The 20,953-nt window shown below is 64.2% G+C and overlaps 2 protein-coding genes across 4 annotated transcripts; both read right to left on the reverse strand.

The window, feature by feature from the left end:
* Window positions 1–868: 868 nt before the first annotated feature.
* Window positions 869–4,521, reverse strand: MFRP (membrane frizzled-related protein; the record flags this gene model as incomplete). Its single annotated transcript, XM_079326801.1, has 13 exons — window positions 869–1,218; window positions 1,303–1,430; window positions 1,532–1,666; window positions 2,003–2,133; window positions 2,277–2,410; window positions 2,559–2,635; window positions 2,761–2,886; window positions 3,004–3,134; window positions 3,213–3,450; window positions 3,528–3,689; window positions 3,995–4,123; window positions 4,286–4,391; window positions 4,468–4,521. 13 exons carry the CDS (start codon window positions 4,519–4,521, stop codon window positions 994–996), a joined length of 1,776 nt encoding a protein of 591 aa, XP_079182927.1. The 3' UTR covers window positions 869–993.
* A 769-nt stretch (window positions 4,522–5,290) lies between these two features.
* USP2 (ubiquitin specific peptidase 2) lies at window positions 5,291–20,826 on the reverse strand. 3 transcript variants are annotated; one of them, XM_079326905.1, is made up of 14 exons: window positions 20,572–20,826; window positions 19,089–19,199; window positions 16,433–17,172; window positions 9,689–9,739; window positions 9,301–9,424; window positions 8,939–9,050; window positions 8,750–8,860; window positions 8,544–8,608; window positions 8,350–8,453; window positions 8,176–8,256; window positions 7,981–8,059; window positions 7,775–7,882; window positions 7,507–7,627; window positions 5,291–6,803 (listed from the first exon to the last, which is right to left on the reverse strand). In XM_079326905.1, the coding sequence occupies exons 3-14, from the start codon at window positions 17,129–17,131 to the stop codon at window positions 6,716–6,718; spliced, it is 1,743 nt and encodes a 580-aa protein (XP_079183031.1). In that variant the 5' UTR covers window positions 17,132–17,172; window positions 19,089–19,199; window positions 20,572–20,826; the 3' UTR covers window positions 5,291–6,715. The 3 variants fall into 3 exon arrangements, with proteins under 3 accessions (XP_079183031.1, XP_079183030.1, XP_079183032.1); XM_079326904.1 differs by lacking the exon at window positions 19,089–19,199; XM_079326906.1 differs by lacking the exons at window positions 16,433–17,172; window positions 19,089–19,199; window positions 20,572–20,826 and adding an exon at window positions 12,195–12,784.
* Between the last annotated feature and the right edge of the window lie 127 nt (window positions 20,827–20,953).

Genomic DNA, 20,953 nt, shown 5'->3' on the forward strand with positions numbered 1-20,953 from the left:
ACCCCCTGAGCTGGATGAGTGCTGTGCTGGGTACAGGGGCAGAGCACTGCTGGCACGAGTGGGTGCTGATCCCAGTGACCCCAGCCAGGCTGGGATTCCCCTGCATGCTCAGGGCAGTGGGAAACACAGTGCACTGCTGGCTCAGAGCCTGCAGTGGAGTCGGTGACATTGCTGATGTTCCTTTCAGACCAGGCTGGGTGGTGGCAGGGAGCCGCCTGTCTCCTCACTCCCAAGGTGTGAAGGGACTGTTGTTTTTGGCCAGCTGGACGCTGGTTTGTGGCCATGGGTGTTGCCAAGCCTGTGGCTACCAGGATGGCCTTTAGCCAGCGCAGCCAGCCCAGCCAGCTCAGCCAGCAGAGCCAATGCTGTTGGTGGGGCAGGTTCTTTCCCTGCACCATGGGGGCACCAACTGGACCCCTCTGAGACCCATCCATTTTCCTGGGACCCTGCAAGCCCCCAGCCCAGTGAGGGCACAGCCAGCTGTCTGCTGTCCCTTGCAGTCCCCCTGTCCTCCATCCCTGCTCAGATCCCCCACCCCATGCCAGGCTTCCCTCCCTCCACCCATTCCTTTGTCCCCCTAGGATCTGGCAGCACCCACACACAGACCCTAAAGGAGTCACCTGCTCCATTGGATTTGTCAGCTGCTCACGCTGTTTATTCTGCTGGCCCTGGACTCTTGTGCCTGCAGCCTGGCTCCCCTCTGCCCAGCTTTGCTCCATTTGGGGAGCATCAGCCCCTTCCCTCGTGCCCCAGCCCTGTCTCCAGCACAAGTTGTGATACCCTGTGGGGTGTGTCACCCACTCTCTATGGAAATGGAGCTGTGGGCAAGCCCGTGGCATCCAGGCCTCAAAGCCAAGCACTGGGCAGAGGAGCTGACCCCAGGGTAGGTGTGGGGCCACCCCAACAGCTGGGTATTTACAACAGCAAGAGCACGGGAGGGACATTTGGCATGGGGAAGGTGGCTCCAGCCCCTGCTCCTCTCTTCTTGCCGGCTCAGGGCTGGAAGCACTCTACGGGGTCGTTGGAGTCGGGCAGGATGTTGCAGTTGATGGGCCAGAGGATGCCGAGGAGGCCGAGGGACTGCTGGCAGCGCAGCTCGGCCGCCAGGCACACGGCCCGGCAGGGCTGCAGCACGCCCCCGTCCGGGGTGCACTTGGGCACGAAGAGGCTGCAGATGAGCAGGCGGAGGTGCTGGTAGCACGCCAGCTCCATCAGCGTCTGCGGGACAGCGGGGACAGCGGGTGAGCCCGGCAGGGCGGGCTGAGCACAGCCCCGCACGCAGCCCGTCCCCGGCCAGCTCACCTGGTAGTCCTGCAGCACCTCGGCCGCTCCCTCCTGGTCCGGGATGGCCAGCCAGATGTTGGGGAAGGAGGTGGCGTTGTAGCCCAGCCCCAGGCACATCTCCACTTCCACGGGCTCGCAGACAGACCCTGCCGCAGGGAGAGGGGGTTCGCTTGAGCCAGCGTTCAGCGCTGCCCGCCGGCTGTGCCCGCGTGTGCCCCGGGGCCAGTGCTCGGGGGGCGGCACTCACCGAAGGCCGGGTAGGACACCCCGGTGCAGTTCAGCTCGTCAGTGCCGTCGGGACAGTCGTGCCAGCCGTCACACACAGACTCCAGCGCCCGGCACTCGCCATTCCCGCAGGAAAACTCGGCGGGGCTGCAGGTCTCTGCAACGGGAGAGAGCAGGGTGTGTCCCCATGCTGACCACCCCTAGGTGCTCTCCTTGGTCACTGGCCAAGGGATCTGGTGGATCCAGCTTAGATCCCAAATTCCCTGGGTTATTCCCTAGGGGGCAGCCCTCAGGTCATGGATCATGCCTCTGTGAGCCCTCCCACATCACATCCCCATGGCTATAAGGTTATAGGGTAAATCAGGTGGGAAGGGGGCTCGGGGACCTCTTGCTCCAAGCAGGGTCAGCTGTAGAACAAGAACTGCTTTTCCCAGGTTTTTATCCTGGGATAGAGGTGGCAGAACCCACCCTGGGCAGCCTCTTGGCTACCTACTCTCTGTGGCATTGCGGGCTTGGTAGGTGGCAAAGAACCCGTCATCTGCAACTCCCTCGTCCGCCACGAAGAGGACGGTCATGACGTGCCGTGAGGAGGTCAGGGTGGGCGGCAGCTGGTGGCCACAGAACCTGCCGAGGGATGGGACGAGGGGGTTGACCAGCACCTCCCCAGACCCTGCCTTCTGGTGGCTTCTCCCCAGCAGCCAGCCCCGTGCCTCAGTTTCCCCAGGTGTGCCGCCAGGTGGCACAGCAGGGCCGGGGGGGCCGGGTACCTGCCCATGAGGCTGGCGGTCCCCGTGCCCGCGCTGTCGTGCACCTCCACGAAGTCGAAGCTGCAGTCGTCGTGCGACTCCAGGCTGAAGTTGTGGAAGTGCAGGTCGATGACGTGGCCCAGGGGCACCGAGATCTGCCAGAGGCACAGCTGGGGCGGGGGGGCAGCCGGCGACACCCGTAAAGTTGGGCAGGGGCACCCTCAGCTATCTCCAGGGCAGGGGTTGCCTTCCTCCCTACCCACCCTCACCCTCACCCCGCTCCCACAGGATCCCTTCTCTCACCTGCTGGTGCGGGTATGGCTGGGGGTGGTTCGGGGTGGACAGGTGCCCCTCCAAGGCGGTCAGCGGCCCCCCACACTCTGCAGGGACACAGACACACCAAATTTACCCCTGCCCCTCTCCCTTCCCTCCATCTCCCCACTCCCCGCCCATCCCTGGGTGCGGCGAGCTCTGGGGGCTGCAGGTGAGGGTCTGTCCCACCCACCTTTGTGTTTCAGGCTGCAGTTGGCCTCGTCGCTCCTGTCCGTGCAGTCGTGGAAGCCGTCGCACACGAAGCCCAGCTGGAGGCAGAGCCCCTGGTCACACAAGTGCTCGTCCCAGGCGCAGCTCTCTGCATGCAGCCACAACACCCAGGCTGGCGGGGGGTCCCAGCAGGCACCCTCCCCTCCCCGCTGGCTGTCCCCAAGCCTGGAGGGACCCTGGCAGTGCCCTGGCACGGGGGACTCACTCTCGGCGGGGGTCACGGCGCGGTAGCGGGCGCTGAAGCCCTGGGCACCCACGCTGCTGTCGGACACGAAGGTGACGCGCAGGCGATTGGAGGCGGTGTTGAAGGTCGGGGGAGGCACATTGCCACAAAACCTGGGGGCACAGCAAGGGCTGGCACCACTGCTGCCCCCGCCCTGTACGGCCACGCTGCCCAGGTGAGAGGAGCCGTACCTGGTGGGGCTGCCCCGAGCCGGGGCTGTGCCAGCCGTGCCCTGCTCTTCGTGGAGCTCCAGGCGGTCGAAGAGGCAGGAGGCCGTGCCCTCCACGCTGAACGACTCCATCCTCAGCTGGATGGCGAGGCCGGCGCCCACCTCGATGCGCCAGGTGCAGAGGGCGTTGGGCGGGTAGGGGCTGGGGTAGTTGGGGGAGCTGAAGGAGCCCTCGGGGCCCCGCAGGGTCCCTCCGCAGGCTGAAGGAGGCAACAGCGTGGGCATGAGCCGGGGCAGGGACCTCCCACCCCAAAACACCGCCCCACCCGGGGCTCACCCGGGGCTGCTGTGCGGGCCGTGGGCAGCCAGCTCTCGGTGGGGGTGGCGGCTGTTCTGGGGGCCCGGTGGTCCCTCCGGGTGGCTGCTGTGGTGGCGGTGGCGGTGCCGCGGGCGGGCAGGGCCGTGGCCGGGGCGCCGGGTGGGGGTGAGGATGTCAGCTCTGTGCCCAGGGAAGAGCAGAAGCTGCTCAGCCCCGGCGGGGAGGGATGGCTGCGGTGCAGGGAAACCCGCCCAGCCCTGTGCCCCCACCTTACCCACAGGTGTGCAGCTCCCGGGGGATCCCCAGCCCTCCCAGGGACAGTGATACTGCCTGGACATGGGAATCCCCCTTGCTCCTGTGCATAGGGTCACCCTCTCCCCAGAGCGGGCAGAGCCCGGGATGTCCTCTGGGTTCCCCTGTCCCACTCTGAGCCGGTTCTGTGTCCCCCACCCCAGTCATAGCCACCCCCCCAGCTCGGCACTCACGGTGGATGATGATGCCGAGCAGGAGGGCGATGAGGAAGAGCAGGATGATGCTCATCAGAGCCACGCAGAGCCAGGTGAACTTGCAGTCGGCGCGGAACCTCCAGCCCACCTGTCCCCAGAGCTGCTGGCCTGGGGACGAGGACAGCGGGCAGAGCCAAACCCCCACCTCCTTGCACGGCCTGGCACGTCCCCACCACCCTGCTGATGTGTCCCCAAGGTGTCCCAGAGCCCGCCACCCCTCTCCTGCAGCCCCACGGACAGGGGGGTGTGTACAAACCCCCAGGCTGGTACCGAGGCCGTCCCGGCGTGGTGCGGGTCCGGTCCCATCCTTGTCTGGCTCCACGCTCGGCGCCGCCCGGGGCTCCTCGCCCTCAAAAACGGGGTTGCAGAACTCGGTCTGTGGGACAGCGAGCGCGGGTGGCACCCTGGGGACCCGCGGGGACCACCAGCAGCACCCACACCCCCAGCCCTACCTTGCTGCCGTCCAGAGTCTCGGGGCAAAGCGTGATTTCGGTGAAGTCTTTCATGGCAGCAGGCGGTTCCCGGCGCAGCCTGGCTAAAATCCTGCCCAGTGCCCTGTGCCCCCCAGCCCCACCGCCCGCTCCTCCCCAGCCGCCCCCATGGGCCCCGGGGCGGCGTGGGGACCCCTGCTCGCCGCTCCGGGCCGGGGGTGGTGGCACTGCCAGCTCTACGGGTGGCAGCCCAGCAGCGGAGCCCACCCGAGGGCCATGCCCGCTGTGCCGGGAGTGCGGGGACACCCGGGAGCAGCAGCCCCAGTCCCCTGTGCAGGCCCCTTCCTCCCTCGCCCCGTTAATCCAGCTCAGCTGAGGATGCCGAGGTCAGGCTCTGGCACGGAGAACCAGCGTCTTAAAGGGGAATGAGTGCTGCTGTCCACCCCGCTGGGACCCTGCTGGGGGGGTCCCCATGTGGGACCTTGAGTCTCCAGCTGCCTCTGGGCTCCTCAGTGCTCGGGGCAGCACTGGAGGGGCTGTTTTGGGGACCCCAGGCTGAGCGTGTCCCTCCTGCCCTCGCTGGCTGCCCGGGCCCTGCCACCTTCATTCCGGCTGCCCCTTAATGCCTGTCTCCGTCTCTAAGCAGGGCAGAAAGGGGCCATTGTTCAGAGGTTATGAGGGAAGAGCGTGGGAGCTCCGTGGGGCTGGAAAGGCTCCTTTTCCCTCCAAGCACTGCCACCTGCACCCACATGCTCCAGGTGAGCGCTCCTGGTCCAGGGATGCTCCTGTGGCAGCTCCCCACCCTGTGCCACCCCACCCAGAGACAGAACACACGCACCCAACGCCCTGTTCAAGCTCAGATTTATTCCTGCACGAGTCTCCCTTGTATGAGACGCTTCCCACCCGTCTTGCTTACACAGTAAACAAGCCACCTGCCAAGCAGCATCGCTGCCCCAGCCCAGCTCCTGCTGCAGGCAGCCCCCCTTGCCCACCGTGCCCCCCCTGAGCCCGGCTGGGATGCCCCAGGCTGGGCAGGATGCTGGTGCCAGCGCTCAGCCCGTGCCCGCAGGGCCGGGTGTGGGTTGGATGGAGCTGCCTCGAGGGCTGGGATGGTGCCCGTGTCTCCTCCCGATGCACCTCAGACAAGGCAGGACGGGGAGGAGAATAAATTAAAGGCTAAAAAGGCCACTGGCATTTGCTAGCTGGAGGACAGAGCAGCAAGGCGGGTCCCCGGGCACCCAGGAGGGGCTCCTGATCACAGGGAGAAAAAAAAGCCCCGATTGCAGATGGTCCCGGAAAACCACTGTCCTCCCCTCCCTCTCCCACACAGGCTCCTGTGCGACCCCCGCGGCCCCCCCCCCCCCCGCTCCCCTGAATGGTTTAAGGCACCGTCGTATGAGGAGGCAGGTAAAAACCTACCAGGAGCAGCCCCTGGCACGAGTCCCTGGAGAGGCAGGAGGCGGCGGGGGGCTCCAGGTTGAAGCAAAGTCCACTATAAATACATATAAATTCCACAAAATGATTTCCTCCCTCCTGTCCGTGAGTCTGGGCCTGGGCTCAGGCTGCTCTGAGGAGTGTGTGTGGGACAGCTGCAGGGGATGTGCTGCCTGAGATGGGACGGAGGCCACCGGAGGGCTGGAGTCCTTTGCCAGGAGGTTTGGAAGTGCCGGGAGGAGGTCAGGAGCAGTTCACAAATCCTCTGGGATGGCCAAGCAGATACAGGAGTGGCAAGAGGCCAGGAGGGATGTGTGAGGCTCTCCTGGATCCCCAGCTCTGGGTGCTGTCCCAGGGGAGCAGAAGTCCCGGTTGAGTCAATGGGACAGGTGGCCCCATTCTTGTAGAGTCCCTTGCTTAGGATTTTTATTACACACAAAAGAAAAAAAAAAAAAAAAGAAAAGAAAAAAAAAAAAAGGAAAAAAAAAAGAAAAAAAAAAAAGGGAAAAAAAAAAGGAAAAAAAAAAAGGAAAGGGAAAAAAAATAAAAGGGAATAAAAAGAAAAAAGAAACTAAAAGCCCGAGGTAAAAACCAAATGCCAGCAATCAGAAGGTGCCTGAGCTGCCTGAGCCCTGTTCTGTCACGAGTCCCTCTTCAGCTGGGAGCTGGGATCTCCTTGCCCGGGCTCTGCTCCCGGCTGTCCCCAGCCTCCCTCTGCAGCCACCTCGGGGGTGTCTCCTCTTCGCCTCCCTCTGGCTCTGGGGGGCCGAGTGCCCCAGGCCCGGGGAGCCGGCGGGGAGGGGCGGCACGGGGGTCCCCAGGGAGGCGGGGCTGGCTACATGCGGGAGGATGGGCTGGCCAGCTCGTAGAAGAGCAGGTAGGCATCGCTGCTGCGCACGTGGCTCGAGGACATCGGTGTGACACTGCACGGGGGGAGAGGAGAGCTGTGAGCATGGGGGTGGGATGCCCTGAGCACGGGGATGCAGGGGGGAAAGAAATAGGAATGCCCTATGGATATGATTGCCTAGCAAAAGGTGGTAAGAATATAGAAACTGTAGGTGAGATTGAGATGAAAGCAGTGCTCGACTGAGTGGCTGGAGAACAACCCTATGGATGCCTGAAGGTCTTCTTCCTTTGTTAAGATAATGCCAAAGAGCCAGCAGAGACCCTCTCCAGGCATGAAAGGAAGGGTCCAAGATAAGGTTTAGAGATAAGAAAGCAGTAAAACATGGTAATGTAGTGATTCCTATAGGTTGTATGCAAATGTTAGAGAATTTGTATTTTGTATTAGATTGGTTAGTGAAAGAGTAGAATATTCAATATAGAAGGAGATTTAAGACTTTGTAAAAGCTCTCTTGCTCTTACAGCTTTGGACACCCTCTCTCTCCCTTGCTCTTGTCCCTGCACCCCTCACCCTTGCTTTTACCCCCTTTATTATCTCACTCCTCTGGGCCTGTTTGAGCAGCATTTGGCAGCTTCCAGCTGAGCCCTTTTCACCCACACCCGATATAATAAACCACAAACTTCAACACCAGAATATAGAGAACACCTGAGTTTGTCCTGACCACCAACCACCACCAGCCCCTGCAGGGGGGTCCCTGCTCGCTGCCCCCAGCCCAGGCTCACCGGGAGTCATTGAAGCTGTGCCACTCGCTGGACACAGGGCTCTTGCAGTAGGCTGTGTAGTGTCCCCCCATGGTGGTGCCCGAGTGGTTGGAGACGGCGTAGAGGTTGTAAACGGCATGGTCTGTGGGGAGCAGGGGTGCTGCTCAGTGTTAGCAACCTGCATTCTGTGCCTCCCACCCCTCACACCCTCTGCCCCCCGCCAGCTGGGGACAGCAGGAGCCCAGGAGGCACCAGGAGCAAAGGCTGGGATGCAGAGGCTGGGACTCACTGCAGCTCTGCGAGGCCAGCTCCCGGAGGTCCAGGTCCTTCAGCGGGAAGTTGACGAAGGTGGTGAGTTTGCTGCTTCGTATCCTGGCCTCGGAGAAGCGCTTCAGGTCTGGAGGGTCACGTCAAGGAGCCAAAGGGGAGCCTGCCATAACCCATCTCTCCCCCCCCACAGCATCCCCCATCCCCACCCCTCTGCCCAAAGGATACGAAGCACCAGGATCTTGGGGAACTTCTGGATGCTGAATTTTTTTGTGCACCTTGTCCTGGCTTTGCAGCGACAACACGTCTGTGGGAGGTAAACAGCACAAGCAGGAGGGTGAGGGCAGTGCCCACAGTCCTACCAACACAAGCACAGAGGGGAGAAGGGTCCTGCCTGCTCCAGGGAGTCCCCCTGCCCCTTACCGGTTTCTCATCCCCATCCAGCACGTCCTCCTTGGTGAAGAGCCGGAGGCAATCCATGAGCGTCACCTCCCCATAGCCTTTCTGTGGGAGTAGAGGGATGGTTAGGGACAGGGAGTGTGGCACAGGGAATGTGGGGCAGGGAGTCTGGGACAGGGATCCTTGGGGCTCCCTCACCTTGGGGATGGGCAGGGACAGGTCCCAGAAGGGGTCGAAAGCTGTGGAGCAGTAGCCGCACTCGCTGCAGGTCAGAGAACTCTTCAGCTGCCCAACGAAGAGATCTGGTGGGGTGGGACAGAGCAGGGTGAGACCCCTGGTTCCCCACCCTGCTCCCAGCCCAGCCCTGTCCTCCCTTTCCCATTCCTGCTCACCGCTGATGCGGCTGTCCTCCCTCTCCTGGTACCTCCTCCACATCTGCCGGCTCTTCTCGTCGTCACTGCAAGGACGGGGACACAGCAGGGCACTGAGCATGGCCTGGAGGACACCAGCCCCACCACCCAGCCCAGTGTGGTCACTGCCCTGGGCTGGCCTTGCGGGCAGTGACCTCTCCTGGGGCCTGTGCAGTGCCAGCACTTACGGGAGGTGATCCAGGGTGTCGGTGCTGGCGCGGGGCCGCACCAGCACACGGTTCACCTCGCTGTGCAGCCCGTCCAGCAGGAACCGCAGGAATTCCTGAGCATCCTGCTGGCTGCAAGACACAGGGCATGGCCAGTGAGAGGCTGCAGGGGGCTCAGCTCCCCCCAGCCCTGTGCCCACCCCACCTTACTTGTAGCCAACGAAGCGTGGGGCATATCGCTGGATCTGCGTCTTGAACTCGGAGGGGCTCACGCTCTCGTTGGGGGACGAGGTCCAGAGCAGCTGGATCAGCTTTGCAAACTCTGCAGGCACAGAGGCAGGTCAGCAGCAGAGGTGGCACTGCCATGGCCCCGAGGGGACAGCTCAGGGCCACGCTCTGGGCTCTCAAGGACTGATCCTCTGCTGGCTGGGCAGCCCAAGGAGGAGCATTGAGCTCTGGGTGGGGGTCCTGCAGGACGTGGGGGTGTGCTGCAGGGATTGCTGCAGGGATTGCTGCAGGGATTGCTGCAGGGGAGCCCCTGCAGCCGCCAGGGGCCGGGGAGGGGCAGGTACCTGACATGAGCGCCGTGCGCATGCGGCTGTTGTTGTTGAGGTCCCGCAGGTACTGGTTCTGCAGGCAGTAATCCCGCAGCTCCTTGGTGTTGCTCAGGCACTGCAGGATGGAGTTCATGAAGCACTGGGGGAGGCAGAAGAGAAAACCATGGCAACGGGAAGCAGAGGGAGGCAGGCCATGGCAGGGGGACACTGGGGCTGGATGGGCACAGGACAGGGATGAAGTCTGAGGAGCAAGGGATGCTCTTCCTCAGGCAGCACTGTGGGGAGAGGGGTGCAGGGAGCTGCCAGGGTGAGGGTGTGGGCACTGGGGTGAGGTGAAGGGACAGGACTCCCCCTGCCCCACAGATGTGCCGGGTGTGAGCCAGCAGCATGGGGACACACTCACCGTGTTGCCGAGGTTCCGCAGGCCAGTCAGCCCCTGCACGGCCTTGGAGCTCTGCAGAGAGAGGGAACAGGGCTGGGAGGGTGGTGGGCTGGCCATGCCTGTGGGCAGCCCAGCGAGGCCATGGTGCCACAGACCTGCCCGTGGAGCAGAGCCTCAGGTGTGAGCTGAGGCCCCATCCCGCTGTGACATCATGGGCAGAGCCAGCAGCTCTCTGGTGACAAACCATGGCTGGCCTGCCCCGTCCTGCCTGCTCAAGACAATGCACAGGGCTCAAAGTTCTCCCTGCCTGGCAACACTTTTGCCCCATGCCCTGGATTGCAGGTCAGGCCAGCAGCCCAGGCTGCCTCCCCTGGGGACACTGGGGAGTGTGGGCAGAGCCCTGTGCCTGCCCCACGCTGCAGAAGGAGCACAGTCCCCTGTCACTGCCTGTCTGGCTAGCTCAAGGTGTCCATCCCCTCCAGGACACCCTGCACAAGCACAGCCCAGACTTTGGCACAGCTGTTTTGCAGGATAAAGTCCACCTGGGAAAGTGCAAGCCCAGCCCTGCAGCAGCCAGCTCAGGGAACAGGGCTGTGTGCCCAGTGGTCCTTCCCAGCCATTCTCTGTGCCATGAGGTGGCAATTCCAGGTGCTGCAGGTGCTCCCAGAGAAAAAAAAGCAAAGATGGGCATGGGCAGCTGAAGAGGGGAAGCATCATCACTCTTTGAGGGCACAGAGAGGTTTAGGGGTGCCACCACCCCTCTCCCAGTGTGCAGGACAGGATGCTGGTGGGGGGCACTGGTGGGAACCCACCCAGGGGTCCTGCTCCCAGCCCTGCATAGGGCAGCAGCAGGATGAACCTCCCTGGAGCAGGATGGGGGTCTGACAGGGCCAACAGGGTCACACTGCTGATGGTGCTCCCCCGGATGCCCAGCATTTCAGGATCCTTAGGCAAACGCCCCAGCTGCCCACCTCAGGCTTGAGGAGGAGGAGAGGAGGCGAGAGGAGAGGAGGGGGCCCAGCAGCTCCGAAATAGCAGCAGCTGGTGTGTGTGTGGGAGGTGCTGAGCACCCAGCCCTGACAGCAGCCCAAAATAACCCAGATCCAGTTACACGTGCTCCTTAGCGACGGCTCAGGCATCACCCCCCACGGCAGGGACCGGAACCAGGGGCGCCCCGGGCACCCTGAGTGGGCACAGGGGCTCTCCAGGCTGACCAGCTGCCCTCTGTGCCATCGGGTGCCCCCGCAGTGCCCAGAGAGCAGGGCTGTCCCCAGATGTGGCTGCCCACACAGTGCCAGGGGGTTGCTGTCCAAAAGTGCCAGGAAGGTCCCTGGTGCCTTTTTGGGCTGGGGGCAGGCTCAGCTGGACACAGGGTGTCCAGCAGGATGTGACAGGTCAGTGCCACACCATGGCTGGAGGAGCTGGCCTGGCTCTGGTCCCTGAGCAGATGGCAGCAGGAGAGGTGGGCCTTTGTCCCAACAACCTACATCCATCCCTTGGAGGATCTGAGCCCCAAGGCCCTGCTCATGTCCCCAGCACTACCCCAGGGAAGGTCATGGTGCCAGGGGTGAGCAGCAACCCCCAGGAGCTGCCCCAGCCATCCCCACCAGGACGTGCTTGTCCAGTTGTCCTGGTTGGGCAGCTCCCGCCGTGTGCCAGAAGGGACCGGCCAGTCCTGCCCATGTGGGTGCAAAGCTCCCCACAGATCCTGCATTCCCCCACAGCCAGCTCCTCCCAGAGCCTGGAGAACCCCAGGGCAGGGCTGGAGCTGAGGAGGGGGTGTCAGGTGCTCCCCTAGCGTGGCACAAGCCCTGTGTGCACCGAGGTGTTATTTCCCCCTCTGGATTTCCCTCCCCTGGGTGACTCAACTCCAGCTAATCCCCCTCTCCCGTACAGGGCTTTATCTAGGACACGACATGCTCAGAGGCGGTGAAGGAGAGCTGGCTCACGCGGCACGGCTGGGGACTCCCCGAGGCTGCACCGCAGGACGGGGACAAGGGACAGGCGATGGGGACAAGGGACAAGATCCTGAGCGTCCTGCCCCGTCCAGGTCCGCGTGCCAGGAGCGTGCTGGGGCAGCAGGAGAACCAGAGCAGCCAGACTTACATAAGTGCCCAGAGCCTGCCCTCCTTGCCCCTTGCTCTGCCATCCCTGCAGGAGAGATCTGTCCCGGCACTGTGGCTCTGGGGACAGCCAAGTTCACTCCGGTGACACTGTCGAGGGGCTCGGTGTGGCCAGCAGACCCTTCCTCGTGGTGGGACACGGGGACCTGGCCAAGGTCACCGCAAGGGCAGGGCTGGGAGAGGAACCCAGGTGTCCTGACACGTGCGGTTCACCTGCTCCCTGCCATCCTGCGGGACACCGGGACACGCCGTCCCCACGGGCAGCCGGGAGGGCACCCACCCCAAAGCACCCCATCCTCGGGCACGGGGGATGGCACAGGGCACTGCACGCTCCCCAGGGAGGGCAGGGGGTGCCCCTTTCTCTGTCCCCAAGCCGGGGGATGGGGGCTGCGGGCATCTCCTACCTTGGTCTTGTTGAGGACGAGCCCGACGAAGGTGGAGACCAGCAGGGACCCTGGCATGGAGGCACGGGGCCGCAGGTCCTTGTGAAGGTCGGGGAGCGCGGGGGGCTCCTCGGGGAGCGTCACCGTGTAGGAATCCCTCATGGTGGCCCCGGCGGGCACCGCAGGACGGCGGGGAGCAGCCGCGGGCAGCGGGGTGCCAGGGGACACCGGGCGGGCTGGGGTCGCCCAGGGCTGGCTACAGCCGGGGGCGCGGGGTCAGGAGAGGAGCCCCCCGTGCTGGGCGTGCGGGGCCGGAGCCGGTGCCGGCTGCGGGGCTGACGGCACCTGAGCGGCTCTGACATCAAATGGGTGGAGAGGCGGCAGCCGGGCTCGGTGACGGCTCGGTGACGGCTCGGTGACGGCCAGCCCCCGCGCACCGCGTGGTACAGCGCGCCGGGAGCCAGGGGGGCCCGCGAGGGGCGGCTCTGCCCCGGGGACACGCTCCGGGACTCCGGGGGGCTGCGGAGATGTCCCCTCGGCATTTCTGTCAGTGGGGCTCCCCGCGCTCCCCAACCCCAACACCGGCACCGTGCGCGCACAGAGGAACCGGGGAGGAGTGCCTGCCCCCCAGTGCTCCCCAATGCCCCCCAGTGCCCCCCCGTGCTCCCCAGTGCTCCCAGCTCGGCGTGCCCAGCGCTGGTGGCACTGGCAGTGCGGCCCCGGGCACGCTGCGCTCCGGGCAGGCACTGGACAGGGAGCGGGGCTCCCCAGCTGGGGGTTGCTCGCCAAAATTGCCTTGGTAAAAGTGGGACAGCCCCACAGCATGTGGGGGTCTCTGGCCTGTAGCCAGAGAGGGGCTGCGGGCTGCCAGACAGGGTTGTGGGGCTCCCACAAAGGGGCATGTGTCTTTTCTGCAGTGCCAATGGCAGGTCCCCAGGCAGTGGCATTTTGGGGGAAGCCCCCTCTTTGGGAGATGCATTAGCTCTGAGCTCAGAGGATATTTCAGCGCCTTGCGCTGGGGAAAAACTCCCTGCAGTTCCTACATGGAGCAAAGACCCCACCTGGTGTCTCCCCTCGGTAAACTGAGGCACGGCACGGGCTGGGCTCCAGCTCTTCTCCTGCAGCAAGGGCAGATGCGGAGACTGGCAGGGAGCCCAGCCCGGCTGTCCTGCGTCCTAGTCCTGCGTCTCCCGCGGCTTCACCCCTCTGACCGCGGCAGGACGAGCCCGAGCCCTGCGCCTGCTGTGCGTGCCCAGGTGCTCCTCTGCTGGCTCAGGAAATTTCCATGGGCAACCAGGGCAGGGAGCGTGGTTGAGTTGCTCTGACAGAGCCACAGCCTCCAACCTCACCGAGAGGGCTCTAAGCAGAGCCTCCTTTCCTCCCCCAAAACACCCCATCCAGCGGCTGCTGAATCCTGATGGCTGCAGATGCAGCTTCCCTGTGGAGCAGAGCTCGGCACAGCCGGCGGAGGGGCTGGCTGGGGATGGGAGGGAGGGAGGGAGGAAGGGAGGGAGACTATTTTTGGCACCAGCAAAAAATATCTGAGGAGGCATCTTGCAGCGTTATTCATCTGCAGGGCCAGGTTTCTTTTGCATCACAACAGGAGGCCTGTCGTAATCGGGGCCCGCGCGTGCTCACATGTGTGTACATGTACACACCCCGTGCTGTGTACGGCGTACACACACACGGGGACACGGTGTGCACGCCCGGGCACACGCCCCTCTGCCCTCCTGCAGCCTGCCCTGCCATGCCCAGGGGCACAGCTCCCCAAAATCCGGGGCTCCTGCCACCCAGCACGGGTGGGTACTGAGGGGCAGGATGGGCACAGCCAGCCCTGAGTGCTGCACAGGGAGCTGGGGCAGCTCTGCCCCTGGGGATGCGCCGTGCTGGCTCAGCCGGTTCCATGGCAAGAGGGCGGTTCAGCCACATCCCGTGTTGAACCTTGTGCCCCGGTGACATCGAGCACCCCGGGCCAAGGACTGAATTCCCCTCCAGCCAGAGAGCAGCACACAGGCTCTGAGGGTGAGGCTGGAGCAGGAGAGAGCAGGGGACACCCCACTGGGTGGGATGGCATCACCCAGAGGCAGGAGAGAGCAGGGGACACCCCACTGGGTGGGATGGCATCACCCAGGGGCAGGAGAGAGTAGGGGACACCCCACTGGGTGGGATGGCATCACCCAGGGGCAGGTGCCTGCCCTCAGCTGGCCCCTCTGCAGCGGTGACCTTCTGCCACGGGCAGAGGTTGCCACAGGCCCGGTTGGCACCGTGGCAGCAGGCAGGGCCAGCCAGCCCTGGCTGGGGGCCAGGGACGTCAGCTGCTCAGGATGGGACTGCGGAGAGCTGCCGGCAGTTTTGTGGGTGGCCCTGGCCTTCTGACCCTATGTACACCCAGAGTGGTTAATGGGCCGGCACAGCTCCAGTCCTGCCCTTCTCGGGAGCCAGCACAGCTGCACAGGCTAAAACCACATCTTCACACAGCTCCCTCTGCCCACGGGGGGTAAACTGAGGCACGAAGTGATGGTGAGGGTAGGGACACACGGACACACCCTCACTCCTGGCTGCAAACCCCTCTGTGGTGCAGAGGCAGGAGGTGGCAGTGGAAAAAGGGAAGGGAGGAGGCATGGGGCAGCCCTGCTGCCGCCTGGCTGCGTCAGGAGCGGTGCTGCTGGCACTGCCCTCGGGGCTGGGCAGTGGGGCAGAACCGATGGCAGCTCCGGGGCTGCAGCCTGCGCTTGTTTCCGGCACCTGGCATGGCCGCAGGCACCCAAGTCTGGTTTACAATCGGGACATTTGCTTCCCAGCTCGGGAAAGGGAGGGAATAAACCACAGCAGTGGAAAATAGCAGCTGTTCCCATCAAAGCACCAAAGAAACCTAAGCCAGTGTCACTGACCCTGCCTGCCCTGGCATGGGTGTCTGTCCCAGCACCCTGTGCCACCTCTGCTGCCCATCAGCCCAGGCTGTGATCACGTGCAGACCACAGGGCTGTGGTTTGGGACTTGCACAGCCCCTGCTGCCCTGCAGGCATCCCATGGGAGCAGGCTGGCACCTCACTCACAGCACTGTGTGGACCCTGCAGTATGGGCTTTTGTGAGAGTTGGTGGTTGCAGCAGTTGCTGGATGCCCCCCTTGGTTCCCCCCACCAGGGCCTGGTGTGGGAGGGGGAGGCAGGAATTCCCTTCCACAGCACTGATCCTCCAGTCCCCTGACTCCCCAGCCTGCTCCCTCACCCCAGGACTGGGGGCCAGGCATGAGGCAGGTTCCACACCACAGCAGGGCACTGCTGAAGGTGGTTCATAGGAGAAGGGGCACAAGGAGGAAGATGGAGGCACTGGCTTCAAAGGCAAAAATTGCTGGGGGATTCTTTTCTGCTTCCCTGTGAGCAGGACAAGACTTCTCCTCGGGGTTTGGCGATGACGATGGGACAGAGACGCAGGGAAGCAAAGGGCAGGTCAGACCATGGGTGAATGGAGGGTGACTGGAAAGACAGCGGGAGACAATGCAGGCAGAGCCTGGCCAGATCTTGGAAGGAAACCTGAGTGGAAAATTACCAGGCTGCTCCCCTGCACGGGCTGTGTGTGCGGTGCCTGCTCCCGGCCCGGGCTGGGGCTCTGGGGATGCTGCAGCACTGATGGGGACCCAGGGCATTGGGTACCTGCCAACACGTGTGGTGCTGCCCAGAGCAGCCCTGCCATGGGGAAACCACTGCTGCCACACAGGCTGGGGCACAGGGCCCCAAACTGGCAGCAAGGGATAGTGCCAGGGAACTGGCATCACTGGGCACCAGAAAACTGACTGGCAGCTGGGCACCGAGTCACTGTGGCAGAGCCAGCACCAGACAAACCAGCTGTGCCAGCAGGATGAGTGCCCAGCCTGCTCATGTCACCTTCCCTATCTGGGATGAGGCAGCAGGAAATCCTCGTCAGCCCCACATGGGGCCGGAGCCATCACCTGCTGTCACATGCATGCAGAAAGTGCAGCGGGCACAATTCTGGGCACAGGGTGATCCTTCCTCCTCGGAGAGTGTCCCCTGCCAGCACAGCCCTTCAGAGGACACCCCCCTGCTCGCACACGGCTGCCTCAGCAGCTCCAGCCGGGACTGCTGCGCCAGCAAGGGCATCTCCCAGGGTCACACGCAGAAACTGAGGCACTGAGCAGCACACTCAGGTTCCCAGGCACAGCCTCAGGCTCCTCAGCTCAGCCCAAATCCCTGCCCAGCACAGCACAGCTCTGTCCCCCACCCCCAGCCAGCCCCACATACCGTGGGCTCCTGGGCGGACACGTCGCAGTGGTCATCGCTCCTCTCGCAGGGCTGGCTGGCACAGCGGGTGCCCGAGGGTGGCAGGCTGGCCTGAGAGGGGCTGAGGTGGCCGGTGGAGAGGCTGCTGTGGTGGCTTCTCCTCCCGTAGCTCTCCAGGTAGCCACGGACATACTCGGAGTGAGTGGCAGCCTGGTAGAGACCCTGCAGGTTGCCGCGGGCGCTGAGCGCGCCGGCCGCGGGCAGGTAGGAGCTGTCGGAGGTGTGCAGCCCCGAGAACTCCCGCGCCAGGTCCGAGTGGCTGATGGATTTGTGGCGGCTGAGCGGCGCTGCGGAGGGCAGGTAGCCCGTGGGGCTGCCGGGGCTGCCGCTGAAGGTGTAGCAGGCGCCTCCGCTGAGCCCGGCGCCGGGCGGCCGCGGCTGCGTGCGGATGTACGAGGGGCTCAGGCGGATGCTGGGGTCGGGGTACAGCCGGCTGCCGTCGTAGCCGCTGGTGGGGGACAGCCCCCCAGCGTGGTGGTAGCGGGGGGAGGGCAGGTAGCTGGCTTTGAAGCCGATTTTGTCGGGGTCTGCGTAGGCGGTGGACAGGCTGGAGCCATAGGAGCTGTAGGAGCTGTAGCCGCTGGGCACTTTGCTGTAGGTGGTCTCGGCGTAGCGGGAGGAGTCCACATATCGCTTCAGGGTGGAGGAGAGCTGGGACATGCTGCAGGCTGGGGCTCAGCAGGCTGTCCTGGAGGGGTCGGCTGCAAGGGAAGAGTACAAGGATCAGCTTCCACAGGCTCTGGTCAGCACAGGACACTCACCACAGGGCATCCAGCAGGTCCCACCCAGCAGCTCCTGCCTCCCCTGGACATCCTGGGACATTGAGGGGATCCACGGTCAGAGTGTGACCATGGCTCCTGCCAGTCTTGCCAAAGAGTCTGGGATAGCAGAACCCGGCTGGCACTGCCAACCCCGTGCCCCCAGGCACCTCATACCACAGAAGGGAGCCCCAGGGAACAGCCAGACATCCCCATAGACACCAAGGAGCTGCACAGTCACCTCTGCCCCACTCTGGCATCCCTGCCACACCATCCTGTGGCTGTCCCACTCTTGGGGCTGGAGAGATGTCTCCACTGCCTGCTCCAGATGATGCTCAGGCCCAGCTCTGGTTGAGACCAGCCAGCCCAGCACCTTCCCCTGGTTATTCACAGGGAGTGCTTGCTAAGGGCTGGCATTTCAGTGAGAGGGAAACTGAGGCAAAGTCAGCATCTCAGCATCTTCCCTGTCTCCCTGCCATGCCTGTGCCCTGTGAGCCCCCATCAGTAGTTCAAGCTGAGAATTGGCTCCAATGGTTCTCCTGGTGAAGTGGCAGCCATGCCCCTGCCAGCTGGGCAGAGCCAGCACTTGGTTCCCACAGAGCTGGTGGCTGTCACACAGGGCAGGAGAGGAGCACACAGAGACAGGGAGAGAGGCCCCCAGCGCTCACACAGAGCTGACCTGGAGCAGGGACAGGGCAGTGTGGCAGCCAGGGGTACCCAGACATGGGCTGGCAGGAGCTGGAGGAGAGTCTGCCTTCAGTTCCCACTCCAGCAGGCTGACAGCTGGATCCCTACCTGTCCCGGGGCTGTGGGTGGCACTGGGGCACGCAGGACCCCAGTTAAGCTCCTCTGCTCCTCTGCCCGGGGTGCCTGCTGTCCCTTCCCTGGCAGGACAGTGGCTCATGTGGCTCCGAGAGTCTCCAGTCACCCGGGAGATGACCCTGATTCAAAGGCTTTTCCCAGCCCAGCCGGGGCGGGCTCTGGCCCGGCTCCAAGCCAGGAGGTGCCGGAGCCTGTGCCTGGCCCGTCCCTTGCACGGCCCCGGCAGCACCGAGGGCGCACCCGGGCTTGGGGACGGGCGAGAGGAGCCCCCGCGGGTCACAGCCTGCCTGGCCCTGGGGGGACACTGCCCGCCGGAGGCTCAGTGTGGAAACACCCCGGGAATGCTTTGAGGAGAGGCAGGTGACAGACAGCAGCCAGCCCCCGTGGGCTCCTGGCTGGCAGCCTGGCTTCCCGCTGTTGTTGCTGCCCAGGGAGCAGCATCCCTCAGTGGAGAGGGAAATATTTACAAGCGGCAGCGAGGTGGAGCGCACAGACCTGTTTGGGGACGGAGGCCCAAGGGTGAATAATCCAAATGCAACACCCGGCTCTTCCCAGCCTGGCTGCGGCCGCCCTCACCAGGAGCGCGGCTCTGCCAGTCGGGGTTTGACATGGACAGCAGGGAGTTTCGCTCAGAGGGAGTGGGACCCCAGCCAAGGACTGGCACTCGAGTGCCAGGATGGGAGTGCTGGAGCCCCTGGGCTCCCAGGGAGCACATGCCTGGCTGCCTGCCCTGCTGGGGCACGGAGCAGCCTGGCACACGGGCTGCCCCTGCTCCCAGCTCTGCGCCAGCAGAGATGAGCTTGGCTTGGGACAGTGCCAGGACAGCCCCATGCCATCGCTCCCTGCCAGGTGCCCACGCTCTGTCCTGGCATCAGCAGCACCAGGAGAGCACCAGTTTGGGAACAGGAGGGCAGCAGGTGCTCCTGGCAGCAGGTCAGGGCAGCACCTGCCCTGGGGATGTGGAGGAGCCGGTGGAGGGATGCAGGGTCAGGAGCAGACACGGGAGCGACCCCATTCCTTGGGAAGAGAGGCCTTACCATGGAGGAATGTCACATCTGCCAGGCTTGCCTGTGCTTCCAAGTCCCCGTGTCACATCTGAGCAGACCCCAGGGCGGTGGGAGAGCGGAGCGTGCCAGGAGCCGGAGGAGCTGAGGGGGTGTGAGAAAACCCCGGTTCCTCCCAGCGCTTCCTGGGCTGCCTGGCCCCTCCCCAGCCGTCATTGTGCTGAGCTTTCCTGCTGCCTGGCAAAGCCCTGGGGCCGGTACGGCTGAGTCAGGCCTCCTCCTGCACCCTCATCATCCTCCCGGGGTGTCAGGGGAAGCTGAGGCACAGGAATGTCCGGTCTGGGCTCACGAGGCCAGGCAGCAGCAGTGCCACGACTTGGGAATGGGACACCGTGGGGCTGCTTGGGGTGATGGGGAGTCCTGCCCTGGCCTCCAGCTCCGGCAGCCTTGCCAGTGGGAAGCTCAGCTCAAAGAGAAGCAGAGCCCCTGCTGTGTCCCCAGCTGCTGTCCTGCCCGTGCCCGGTGGCAGCTGTCCCCTCTGTCCTGCCCGTGCCCGGTGGCAGCTGTCCCCCTCAGTGCCACAGAGCCCCAGAGCGGGCTCAGCTCAGTTTACACAGCGCTGGCTCCATCCAAGGTGTCACAGCACAGCTGCTTCTCGCTTACGCAGGCTCGGAGCTGTGTCCCCTGTCCCCTGAGACACAATGTCCCAGCCTGGAGGTTACGTGGGAGCTCCCAGGACTCTGCAGTGGTGCAGGCAGAGAGGGGACCCTGTGTGAGGCACTTTGCACGCTCCAGAGTACAAGTGGTTTGGGGTTGAGGGGCTCTGTGCCCAGCTGAGTGTGCCAGTGGGGTGGGACAGCCTCCTGCCCATTCCCCAAGGGAAACAAGGCACAGAATCCCTCGGGGTATCCATTTCCCTCTAAGGAATGGTGACCCCGAGCAGCCCTGCGGGGAATGTGCCACAAGATGTTTGCTCCCTGGAAGGGACTGGAGTCACCCTTGTTGACACATGGGGGCTGCAGTTCCTCTGTCACTGCATTGCCCCCCACCACTCCCACCCCCCAAAATGACAGGCTCTGCCCAAGGTGACTCATCCAGCTGGGACCAGCCTGGCCAGGGCCCTTCCCCTGCCAGCCCTGGGCTGAGAACCCTCCAAGCTCACAGCACATGGCCGGGACTCATCGCCCTGGGCTCGCTGACACATCCCCACCCTGCTGCACAACCTGCTGCTCACTGCTCCCCCCAGGCAGCAAAACCCCAAACCCACGGGGGACCCTGATGTAACACCCAGGGTGTGAGGTCTGTGCCTTGAGGTCTGTGGGTGTCGATAAAAAGAAGGGACCCTCGGGCAGGCGGGAGACAGGGAGGGAGGCTCAAAGCCAGGATTTTGTGCGAGCTCGGAACCTTCTCCCTCTCCCCTGTGGTTTTATCCAGCTGAAGGAAGAGCGGAGCAGTTTTTTTTGTCCCCGTGTCCCCCTCCCCGGGGCAGTGTCCCCACCACACCCCCTGCACTCACCTGCATGTGGCTCAGGGCACGGCGAGGGGCGACCAGCCCGGCATTTGGCGATGCCCTCGGGGCCGATCCTCCCTGGGGAGCTTCCCCTGGCACGGAGAAGGGCGATGTGGAGGTGGGCAGCAGCCGAGCCCTTCTCAAGGGACAGGACACCCCCTGCTCAGCCCCTCCACTCCTGGAGGGAGCGCAGTGGCCGGAGGGGGCCGAGCCCGAGGGCTGTGGGGCCACGTAAAAACACCACCGCAGAAATTCAGAGCTCAGGTTACCAGGCAGATAAATATAGTGTCTTTATCTGACCTCACAGGGCGCTGAAATGCTCCTCTCGCATTCCAGCCTGGGGAGGCTTAAAGGGGACGTGAACCAGGGGAGGCTGGTGGCCCAGGGC

Source organism: Erithacus rubecula, assembly GCF_903797595.1.
Source record: "Erithacus rubecula genome assembly, chromosome: 25".
NCBI lineage: Eukaryota > Metazoa > Chordata > Aves > Passeriformes > Muscicapidae > Erithacus > Erithacus rubecula.

What these genes read in the sequence shown, in the direction of transcription:
- USP2 (XM_079326904.1), bottom strand. Translation starts at nt 17,131, where the DNA reads ATGTCCCAGCTCTCCTCCACCCTGAAGCGATATGTGGACTCCTCCCGC. An exon ending in TGGATGGGGATGAGAAACCG is followed by an intron (nt 8,060 to 8,175) that starts GTAAGGGGCAGG and finishes TACCTCCCACAG; the next exon opens with ACGTGTTGTCGCTGCAAAGC. An exon ending in CCCCAAGATCCTGGTGCTTC is followed by an intron (nt 7,883 to 7,980) that starts GTATCCTTTGGG and finishes GTGACCCTCCAG; the next exon opens with ACCTGAAGCGCTTCTCCGAG.